Source organism: Hippocampus zosterae, chromosome 8 (genome assembly GCF_025434085.1).
Source record: "Hippocampus zosterae strain Florida chromosome 8, ASM2543408v3, whole genome shotgun sequence".
Lineage (NCBI taxonomy): Eukaryota > Metazoa > Chordata > Actinopteri > Syngnathiformes > Syngnathidae > Hippocampus > Hippocampus zosterae.
Window position 1 is genome coordinate 14769236 of NC_067458.1, and position 12194 is coordinate 14781429.

At 44.9% G+C, this 12194-nt stretch overlaps 1 protein-coding gene across 2 annotated transcripts in view; it reads right to left on the reverse strand.

Moving 5' to 3' along the window:
• The window catches only part of insrb (insulin receptor b), a 69925-nt gene that overhangs the window by 42994 nt on the left and 14737 nt on the right, over positions 1-12194 (reverse strand). For both annotated transcript variants that reach the window (XR_007963712.1, XM_052073973.1), the window contains exon 2: positions 6428-6976. Coding sequence is in view for 1 of the 2 variants with exons in the window: in XM_052073973.1 (XP_051929933.1) it covers positions 6428-6976 (549 nt within the window). In the remaining variant the exon portion in view is untranslated. The remainder of the gene's footprint in view (positions 1-6427; positions 6977-12194) is intronic.

A 12194-nucleotide genomic window follows, 5' to 3' on the forward strand; every position in this document is an offset into this window, starting at 1 on the left:
AAGCTGCTTTGACATATCCTGGCATTATCTATGACAAAGCTAAAAGCATCAAATGATGTCTATTGATCGATACGCATTTTCACACATCGTAGGTCAAAATCAATTTTAACTGCCTGCGAGTGCAACTTCTGCTTTCCGCCACACCGTCGCAAAGTAGGCACGGGAATGATCAACAGCAGTGCAGCAGCCTCATAATAAGTCTGTCAACTGCATAATAGTTTGTTCATCGCGTCGTAAAGCAATTGAAGCAAAACGGAGGGCACGGTTGTTGTTGGCAGCAGACAGCACAGCAGCTGTTGATACAGTTCCAACTAGTTTACAGTCTAAAAACGAACAACATGAAGTCAGCGGCGGAGTGCCGCTCTCTCGGGCACCGTGATTCTACTCAATAGGATGCTGGCATTGAAAACGGGACTTCGGCATATTCAACCAGCCAGACGCTTATTTTCTACACCACTTAGTCTCATTACGGCCATTGGAGTGTTGGAGCCTCTCCCGGTTGCGTTTAGGCGAGAGGCGGGCTACACCCTGAAATGGTTTTTGTGTGCGCGTGTGGATGTCAAAGTCGGAAGGAGGCGGTCATCTGATCTGACCAAACACCTGAAAACAATCCCCTTCTCTTGAGCGGAGGGAGGCTCGTGTTATATTGCCCTCAAACACACAAACAATTTCTCCCCCCTTCATTTTTTTTCCCCTTACCCAAACATTCTCAAGGTGACGAGATGGATATTCAAACATTTTGAAGCCTAGCGTTTGGGAAAAAAGCTGTCCATAGCAATCGCCCCAATAAATGTTTCCGGCAGCGCGTGGGGTGTTTGTGAATGGGCTCCTGCAAACTAGTTATCTTTCCTTTCACCGTCTCTCATATGTAAGTAATATCTCAGCTCCTTTCTCTCTCTGCCCATTAGCCTTTCCCCGGGGGCCCAGCTGTACAGCTCAGCAGTAGGATGTGCTCTGGACAAAGACAGGAAGTAATGAGGAAGTCCTTTCAGTCAGCCCACGCCGGAGTAAGCACTTGGCTGCCGACAAGCTTTTCCTGAACGGCTCAGACATTTACACAGATGAATAGAGAAGCGCGTGAACATAAATAAACCGCCATCGCGCCACACGTGAACGTAGAAAATCAAACTACTGCGCTCATGAGGGAACAATATTTAACGTCCGACACATTTTCCAGATGAAGCACATGTCAAACGAGCGACGCTTCGCTATGAAACGACAGATGAGGGACGAAGGCCCCGCTGCCTCTTGTTCCGACGCATTGTGTCCTCAGACGCTCTCATCCTTTTCACACGATAGGCTACTTACATCGCCGCTAGCAGCCAATCCCCTGTCGGAACAGTGGGCAGAGGCGTCAGCCAGGGTGCTCTACCTCAGCTCGTGCGTACGTTCGTGTTCCACTTGGCTCAGTGTGCCAAGCGTGTAGTGTTCCCTGCGTCTATGCGCAATATGCACTTGCATTGAAATGTGTGTGCGGGACAGAATGTGGTAGTGCCAGTCCATTGATGAGCTGGAGGAGAGAGTTTTCCAGCTCCCCCGAGGGTGAGACGATACCCTCATACCATACACAATCGACGTCGGCTTAACAAAGTTAATTTGGGACTTCCAGCGTGCTTACGGGCAGCAAGAGGAAAGGTGGCTACACGTATTCTCGCTGTCACTTGTTCCATGTAAGATATTCACGGTACATCAGAGACCTGCGAGTGTGTGTTGATGTGAAGGCCGGCCAACAAACAAAGATGCTGCAATTATCCTCATTGAAAGGCATTAAAGACAAACTTGCCAATAGCTGTAATTATATAGAGGAAGATGCACACTAATGGAGGTAGGTAGCACTTTGTGTGCCAGTATGTTTGCATTAGTAGGTAGATCACTATCGGCATTTTAAAAAAGACGGAGGTAGAATGGAATCTTTCAATATGGAGGGATGTTTTTTTTTGGAATGAAAGAACACCAATGGCCTTTAAAAAAATATCTGTGAGCACGAGAAAATGAATTTGAGGCTGTCAAATCCATGCAAAAGCACCAAGCGGCACTGTAACCCCCTAACCTTGGGCTACTTTAGACAAGCACAAGGCTGAAGAAAGCCATTTCCAGAAAAGGCACAACAGCAGCAATGACAAATTAAGGATTAGAGTATAGTTTACTGGGGGAGTATAAAAGTCTAATCTACCATGGTATAGATGTCAAATATTTTCAACCATTTTCAATCTGAACCAGATGTACGACAAAAATTACATTTTCAACATGGAACAACTGTGCCAGCCCGTGACTAGTGAAAATATGTGTGGAATTGACGGCCATTAAAATACAATGGTCAATAGTCACACGGTCACATGTGCAGTATTTTTTTTCTTCAATAATGACATTACTCCAAGCCCACAGTGGTGGTTTGAATTTAACTCGGGGGAGGGGGGGGGGGGTGCCTCTTATAAATAATGTGGCAGGTTAATGTAGACGATCTTTTTTTTCCGGAATCTGCCTTTTTTTCGGGCAATCTGACCTGTTCCCAGTGTATGGCGACATGTATACTGGCTGCAACCATGCAGTTGTCTTGAAGAAAGGGCTTAACGTTTTTGAATAGTGGTAAGAGAAGCTGATGATGGGCTGTGTTGAACACCGCCATACTTACAAATGTGTTTTTCTTTTTGACTGCTGGAGCTTGGCCAGTTGCCACCCTGGTGACAATTTGTGGGTGTGTGGTTGCGGCATGTGTGTCGGTCGGTGTGTGCGTGTGTACCTGGAAGCCAAACTTGAAACACTCCGCCGCGCTCGGAGATAAGTGTGCTGGAATTCCTTTTCTTTAATGTGTTTCAAGTAGGTTACTTCCTGTGTCGCTCCATTGCTGTTAGCATGATATGAGTAGCTTGTTGTGAACAAAGGACTTTGATTTGGCTTTTCGCTGACTCCTGCCATGGGGTAGCTTACCACCAACTAAAGGCTCTATGACTGCGACGGTTTGGAACCTTCATCAAATTACTCTCAATGTAATTGATCTGAAAGTTAGTCTTCAAATAAAATATGAAACAAAACCTTTCAAGACTGTGCTATGAATTCCACGCTAGACGCTTCCACGAATTACCGAGGGATGCAAAGTACTTCTTTAAATGAACAGTGTGAGAGACGAGGCACAGACTGCTTCTTGGCTGACACTTTCTATTAGCTTCATGTGAGTATGTGGAGAGCTTGGACAGGTCTGATTTAAGAGCCCATCGTGTGACAGAGTGTCACTTTGAAGAGGGTGACTGTGTGTGCGTGCATCTGTGTGTGTGAGATGGAAAACAATCACAGTGGGCAACAAAGCACGTAGGCGCAGCCAGAGTTCACGTTGACCTGAAACACATCGTCTCCTCCTGCTCGCGCGTGTGTGTGTGAGTGTGAGTTGTGCAAGCACGCAGAGTTTGTGAGGCTGAACATGTTGTGCCAGGCCTCAGCAACAGACAAAGTTTGATCCAAATAGCAGCATGATTGTGCTCTGTTATAGTCTTTTGGACGAGTAAGAGTAAATCTGTGGATTCATCTGCATAGGTGTATCTATTGTCAGTCCAGTTCTACACTGGCACCAAATCATATAACACACTACAGCGTAATTAAAAAAAAAAAAAACTCAACAACCACAGTACATTAATTCGAGCGCTATTGATGTGAAACGATGAAAAACATGAGCTATGGCCAGCAGACGGGAGAATTGGGTCTCGTTTGAATGAAATCACCGTGTCTCAAAGGAACACAGAAAACCATGAACATGGTTGCGGTTAAAAAGCACCTTGAGATTGATTAAAGTGTTTAGAATGTTAAATACATTAACAACAGTGTTAAAAAAGAGAAGAAAGATGACAGAGATGATAAAAATGTAGAAATCAAAACACTGACGAATCCTAGGTACACAAACGCACATGCACACACTACTAAATACTACTACTCCTACTACTAAATGCGCAAATGGTTTGTAAAGTGTGTCAAATGTAAACTAGTTAAACTGGTAATATACAAAAATAAGAATATTTGTAAATACATGAATTTGCCATCAAAAGCACATTTTCATTGTCGTTGGTATTTTATAGAAGAGGATTGTTCAGACGTTTGAGGGGTCACTAAAGCAAAAACAATAGCATCAAAGTTACTGCTGTGCATGAAATATTTCTTTTCCAATAAAAACCTGCAATTTTTGAGTCCAACATTAAGTGATTTGGGTGAAACTAACCCATATTCTAATGCTGATTTTTTTTTGAATGGGAGAAAGTAGAAAGAAACTTGTTTTGTGATTTTTGGTCGTGTCCGTGTTTCCATAGCCATAAAACAATATTGTGAGATCTTGCAAAGATTAGTCAGACTGCTCTAAACTGGCTGGCACTCAAGGTTTTCCTTTTTTGAAAATGGCTGGCAGTGAAAGAGTTCATTAATTAGAATAATTTTGCAGACTTGATGATTTTTTTTTAGATACATTTTTAAATGCCAAAAAAGCAATGCAGTCACTGTACGTTTTGATCAGTCAAATTACAGCCAGCAGCCTTTGCTATAAATGAATTTGTCTCTGTCAAACATGGTTCGAATTGTCAATGAATTTTTTATTTCTGTAACACATGAATTTATTCTGTGTGATAACGCACGCAACAGCGCGCGCGCGCACACACACACACAGTGGTGGTTTTCCTGCATGTCTAAGATCAGAAGAATGTAGGCGCTCCCTGTCTCTTACCTAAGGCAACTTCGAACTAAACAACACAACAGCACAACCTGACAGTTTCCACATGTACAAACGTTAACGTTGCAGCTAATGTTCGCCTGCCCAGCACATGTGTGCACTCAATTTTAAAAAGAAACAACACTGAATTGGGCGAATGTGCTTTCACGGGGATCGAGGTGACATTGCAGCCCTTCGGAATGACTCACACGTTTGTTAATATTAAACACTCACACCTCAAACATGTGGAGTTAATGCCAATTTATTATCCTTATGGAGCACTCTCTCCCTTCCATACGCAGTCGCCTGCAGCAGGGTCAGACGGCCACCTTGCATTATGTGCTAGAAATGGCTCCAGGTTTCAGTACACTGGTCTGTATCGCATGACGTGCATCATACCTCCTCTCCCGGCCTATCAGAGCCAAAGGAGACATGAACGCACATGCACAGACATTACTTGACGTACCATAAACACGCTTGTGTTTATCAGTCGACATCCCCCCTACCCCCTGCTCCCCTCACCCTTTCCTTTAGCCCAATGGTGGTCATGGAAATTTGTCTTTGAAACCTAGTCCTGTTCGACATGTAAACTATCTATTCTGTACATGTGAACGACGCAAGAGGTGCATGGACTCACACTCACACACACACTCACACACACACACACACACACACACACACACACACACACACGAGATCACTTCCTGTATCGCTTTCCATTCCAGAACATTCTGGAAGGATCGCAAGAAGCCAACGTAAATGCGGGCTGGGACAGTTGAAGTTCAACTATAAACACGGACGCGGCCGTTACGCTTTGAACGCTAGCCTCTCCGTCAGACACAGAGGCGGACGAGAGAAAAAAACAAGGCAAGCTATAATCGCTCTCAAAAAATAATAAGCATTCTCTCTGAGTGTCCTACAATAGACGCCATTCTCTGTGTTTATGTTAGGAGAGGAAAGACTGACTGGCCGATTGGCCAACCGGAGCTCTGGCAGCAGCCCGGATAAAAGCCGCAGTTCTTTTTTTGAATAAAGGCAGAAAAGAAAATACCAACAAACATGTGTACTATACTGTTTATCCCTATCCATGCACCCTCTCCTTCCCAATGTACTTTTCTCCCATAATGCCTACCTTGGACTGCGCAGTTCCCTGACTCAACAATAACGCCTGAGTCATTTCGGACTTTAAGATCGCCAGCCTCTAATTACGAATCATTTCTTCTGACACACATGCTCCAGTCAAAGAATGCTAATCAGAGGGCATTGCCTGTCCATCTTTCTTTGGCCGTGGATATCAGGAAGACCCCCCCCCCTCCGCCTCCCACTCACCAAATGAAGTGGATAGCACACAAATTAACGACTGACATACATGTCATTGGACTCCTTCGGCAACCAATAACACAAACGAGGACAGTCAATATGGGGATTTAACCTTTCCCACTGTTACAAACCTTGGCCTGGGACCTGAAGTAGTGGCAGGATGTCAAGTGTCAAGAGTAAAATACGGTTGGTGTTCAAACAGGCACTTCACTTAAGGACTTTCTGGTTCACATTCTACGTAAAGAGGTCAGATTTGCAGTATATGGTGGATTTTAGCACGTGGTAGTCCCGGCGGGGAAAAGCAAGTTTCAAATTCATGCCTCGTGGTGAAAAGGTTTATGAGACCCAACTCGAGCTTATATAAATTTCTCTTGAAGGGCTGAGGAGAATAAAGCAGATATTTGGCCTTTCAAAGGCACTTACTTCTCTGGCAGTGGTTCTGGGACCAGCATCTTCCCCTGAAGTGCCCGTTGATGGTGTTCTGGGGGCAGACGGTCTGACCTTGGGCCGTGCCGGGGCACACGTCTCCGCACTCCCGGTCATTCTTGTTCTCCACAATGTAGTTGTCTTCCACCGAGTCCAAGATCTTGGACCAGTCCAGAGTGGCCAGGTAGCAAAGATCTGGGTTCTTCTCAATCCTCACAGCCCCCCTGGTGATATTCATGAGGCTGTGAAGGCCCACCTCCTTCAGTTGCAGCATCTCGTAAATGACAAGGGCGTAGTTGAAGAAGAGGTTGTTGCCGCGAATCACGGTCAGGTTCGGGAAGAGATCGGTGAGGGAATCGAGGCCGTAGACGCGGAAGAGCAGCATGTAGTCGGTCACCACCTGCAGCTTGGGGAAGCTGAGACCCCGAAAGTCCTCGGTTTTAGTCTTGAACATGAGCAGGATCTTTAGGTGGCCCTCGATGATGGTGCAGTTCTCCAGCGATTGGAGGTTGGTCACATTGTTGCGGATGTCTTTGCTCTGACAAACTGAAAGAACAGACATGACACAGGTTAACATTTTCATAGTTATTTGCTTTATCCAAGAACTGCTTCAACATTTATTTAGTGCTTTTTTTTAGAGAGACCTCATTATATATAACATTTTCGGAGCTATTAACTTGGCTCTTTCATCTTGCCAAAGATCAAACGTGCTTAAGTCAAATTTACGAGCAAATATACTGTAGTAAAAAAAAACTTGCATATTAAGGAATATGAAAGAAATTTCCTTGATCAAACATGAGCAACATGGACGGTGTTGACTACACAAACTAACCGTCAAGACATGGTGTTCTTTTCAAGTAGTTTAATGAGATGGGAGTTGTTTCAATGTCACCGAAGCTAATAATGCTGCCTAGGAGAGTTTTGCCTTCAGCAAAGCTGCAGCTTAGCTTTGCATTGCCCATGTCATTCAAGTTGTTCTCCACGAGACCACAAATTAGTTGGGGGACTGAATCAAAAGTGCATTTGATGGTTGTGGCTAAGTCGCGCGTGATATCATACAGTACAACTATTATGCTGACAGCTGAACACTTATTTGTACACTCTGAACAACACCAATGGAATTCGCTTCACTCCAGCTTGCAAAGTAGAAATCCACCCAAGTGTACGAAAGCAAGCAAATGTGAATCTCCGCTGAACACTCTTCTAGCCCCAAATTAAGCCATGAAACCTCAAGTGACGTTGGATTAAATATAGAAAACCCATAAGGTTTTTCCACTCGCTACTCTTTTGCATCCCGTAAACCTTGCATTGGCGCAGATTTTCTCCAAAGAGGAAACTAGTGTATGACACAACTCTGATCTGACTGACAAAGACATGAGAAGGTTAACCGAGGCATCGCCCGAAAGCTAAATGCTTATGCACGCCTATTCATACTCTTGTTCAGCTGTAGTGTACTCGCACCAACACACAAGCCCACATTTGTTTCAGCGAACGCACGAGCACAGAGGCACTCGCGTCAGAGGAGAAAATTCATTAGCGGGCATCAACTTAGGGAGATGCACGGAAGTGAGTGGTACACAGTCTAGCTTCAAACAATTTATTCAACGTTGGGAAAAAAAACTAACGCGGAACCAAAAGACGCACAAAAACAAACCACTTCTTTGCAGCAGTTGGTGTTATTCCCAACGATAACGTCAACATTACACCTCGTGCCCCTCCTGCCTTATCACCTGGACACATCAAACAGGCCTTCGGGCCAAGCGCTCACCGTCAGCCTGCGGCAGCTAATTGGATACCCGTTGTGCAACACAACAACAAACTGGATTGCACAATAACATGAGCATGAGCAGAGTGTAACACACGGTCTGCCTGTGTGTTACGCGGATCTTTCCCACTTTCATGTATTTTACATCTCAATGCAGGTAAGTAATACATGACCGATCTTGTTGGAGCTGACAAGGAATATTTTTGGGCCGTTGTACTGCAGGGGAGTGCCACAAAATGCTCGTCTTGCTTTTGGTTAACAAGAGAAAGCGTTCACATATTGATCACCATATTTGAATTACTTTAGAAACACAAACATGGTGGAACTCTTCTTACGAGACAAGTTCCACCTGGACACTGTTACTAGTGAATTACAACTGCCTAAGTGAAAGCCATCATCAAGAGCTTACATTTAAATCAACAAACTTGAAAATAAAAAAAATGAATAAACTGCCAAATGGAGAAGTGACCTGTCAGATCCAGTAGATGGCGCTGCAGTGAATGAACGTGAGTGGGCAATTGGTGCCTACTTCGTAATTTGCATGACCACCACCTACGGGATTGGAGTGAAAGCTATCCGCCTAGCATGTCAACTTTACATGATGACGTCAGTAACTCAATATCACATTCATTGTTTCAGCACTGTTAGTGCGCCTTTTCCAGATATTTGTGCATTTTTTGAGGAATATTCATTTTCATGAATATACAGTAGGGACAATATTTATGCGACGCGTCACCCAACTGGTGCCAGCTGATGTTGGTTTGTGTTAACACTCCAATTCCAAGAAGTAGTTTGAAGAAGTCAATAAATGCGTGCGAGACGTTTTGGAACATGATTTTTTTTTTTGCTTTCCACAGGAGTAGCAAAGACATCGAGTGATGGGGGACAAGGGTGGCAGGCAAAAGAGAAGATGAGGTGAACAGAGGAGAGGGACTGGAGAGCCAGAGAAGGGATGGCAGTGAGCGGGGCGAAAGTGTAACTTGAGCCCGGGCAGGAACGCAGAATGACGTAAGTGACCTACAGGACGGTTGGTGATCGCATGCATGAATGGAGGACCGTGGTGGATCACTGTTACATGACCGCCAATGTGAGCACAGACAAACGGCCACACGGGGGGCAGCAGGGGGAGGGGGCTCGGCTGCTGACTACCGGACAGAAATGGCAAAAATGAATAAGCATGGCAAATGTAAAACAGTCCTTAGCATTTATCACACTCCATGTCAATGCTGGCATTTTTCGGCAATTGAATAAATATGTAAATACTGCAGCAAATGCAAGCATGAACTTTCGTAACCCTGCTACGTGCAGGGGGAGATGAATGCAGTGGTGGGTGGGCGTTTGGTTTGCTGGACAGTGACCGTGACCCCTCCGTTGCCCACCCTCCCACTGAGCGCGCTCTCACTGGCCACACAAGAACTCTTAATTACAATAACAACCCAATCAGCCTCTAATGAGCCTTGGGCAAGGGTGGGGGGTATACAGAAAGGGGGCTTGTTTTGCCATTAGAGAATGGAATAACAGAACAGAGGAGCCCGGACTGGAACATACTGTCCCACACTGCGGACCTCCAGAAGAGATATGTGGGCTAACTAACCACCCTCGCTTTCTCTCTGAACGATGAAAGGTAAAAATGGGTGAAATACAAAGTACAACACTTGGCAGAAATTATAAAGCAGAAGGAAAATTAAGGATACAGCAATCCCTCTGCATTTTGGTCTTTCAGGAAAAAAAAAATCACAAAATGCCCCAAAAAAGCCCCGTCTTATGAGGAAAGTAGTATAGCAATTGATGTCAAGGAGGTATGGTAAAAGTATGTTCACACAACTAGCCTGGATGTGAGGGGAATAAACAGTTCAGCATCTTACGCTAGTATGTTGCTTTTGGCTTAATTCAATAAGCTCCCACAGCTGCAACCCGGCAGGGAGTCACTGCAATTCCAGACCGATTGTTCTCTTATTCTTAAACTTGTGCAAATTGAATCTGAATCAACCACCAGGAGGCGGCTGGCAGAGAGAAAGTAGACGGAGGCAGCTTTGGAAGGTAAAATCAGGGACCTCTTCGACCCAAGCTCGCCTCTGCCTCTCGCCGAAGCAAAGGGCAGCCACATGTTAGCTTAGTGTGAAACCAGACCTGTGTAGCATGAAACCAGGTGGCTTGTCTAACTCTGGACTGTGACAAGTTTCCTCTCCCTGACATCTTGGCCGCATGTTGTCTCACATGAGGTGATCTGCTGATTATAGATTTGCCGGCAGCGCACTTGCTGAACCAACGCCGTAAAGAAAGAATATGTGGCGGTTGTTCCGAGCAGAAAAATGCATTTGTTTGTTCATAAAGCTGTGGAAAGTCTTGAGCCGTTCAGCCGGCTCCCTGATGCCCTGATGCTGAGCTTCCACAGTGCAAAGTGATGCTAAGAAATTGCATGAATTTTGATCAACACGTACCAAATTGCACTTCCAAAACAAAGATCTGAGGACCACAATAACAAAAGAGGTTCCAGGAGAGTGAGACGGCTGGTTGGGTAAAGACAATTTGCTCCACAAAAGTAAAATAAAGAATGGAGCGTGCCACTTGGTAGAACTGGATCCCCGCCAAGGATGCAATCCTAATTTGGAACAGCACCAAATTGAAGGCAGACAAAAAAGTAAATTCTCTGTTGGCATGGGTGAATTTCCCGCATTTATGCAGACGAAAATGTCATGGGTGTAACTTGTCACGACGAGGGGAGTTCAGTCGGCATGTGTATTGTGATTGACCTTTACATATGAGGACAAGGCAAGAAGGCAGAGGGAGGACTGAGAAGGGTGAGAGGGAGTTTGTGGGTTGGAGCACCTGTTCCTCCACCGGCCAGGCCTGCTATTGGGGAACCTGGCAAGCGGAGCAGGCCTGGCCTATTTATATACAAATGCTGGGTCCCGTTACAGCCATGGCACAAGGCCAGGCTGTGGCAGATTGAAGCGGGTAAAAAAAGAGCAACAAGCCAGACCCCGTGCCTTCAGATGAAACCAAATCACACTGGTGGCGACTTTGGCTCAACTCCCTCGAGCTTCCGATTCTGGCCTAAGAAAGAATGAAAGGATTGGTACAGGCAGAGGGAGACAGAGAGACAAGATGTCAAAGTAAAATCAGTAATGGCGAGGTGAAGAGGTGGTGAGTCATCAACACTTGTTTGGGAAAATGACTCACTATTTTCTTCTTTCAGGTTGACCCCAACAGTTTGCTTAATAGGAACTGAACCTACAAGACCACATCCAACAATTCCTCATATTGCACTATAGGAGTTAAAATTCAGATTGAGTGCCTCGCATAAACATATTGCCCTCATGCAAGGTACCGTATTGGCCCGAATATAAGACGGCCCTGATTATAAGACGACCCCCTCTTTTTCAAGTTTGAAAAGAAGACTTTTGAACATCAAATTAATTTTTATACAGAAAATAATTACATTACATCTGAAACAAACGATTATAACAATATATTTGAGAGAAAAAAAGCATGTTATTTTGCCTCATTCAAATCTAAAGTGCAATCACATTCGTAAATGTATGGCTTCTGGTTTTTGAAATGTAAATTACATCATAACTTCTCCACAGCTGCCGGTTAACCTGGCCGATCTTTGACCCACTTTTCTCCAGATTGTCACTAGGTTTCTCCATTTTCTGTTATCTCTTTGATTATTTTCTTCTCTTTTCCTTCTTACCGCTATTTTTTTTATTTTTCTTCTTCGTCCTACAGCTATTTTTATTTTTATTCTTTGTGACAGGGGTGGGCGGCCCGGTAGTCCAGTGGTTAGCACGTCGGCTTCACAGTGCAGAGGTACCGGGTTCGATTCCAGCTCCGGCCTCCCTGTGTGGAGTTTGCATGTTCTCCCCGGGCCTGCGTGGGTTTTCTCCGGGTGCTCCGGTTTCCTCCCACATTCCAAAAATATGCATGGCAGGCTGATTGAACACTCTAAATTGTCCCTAGGTGTGAGTGTGAGTGCAAATGGTTGTTCGTCTCTGT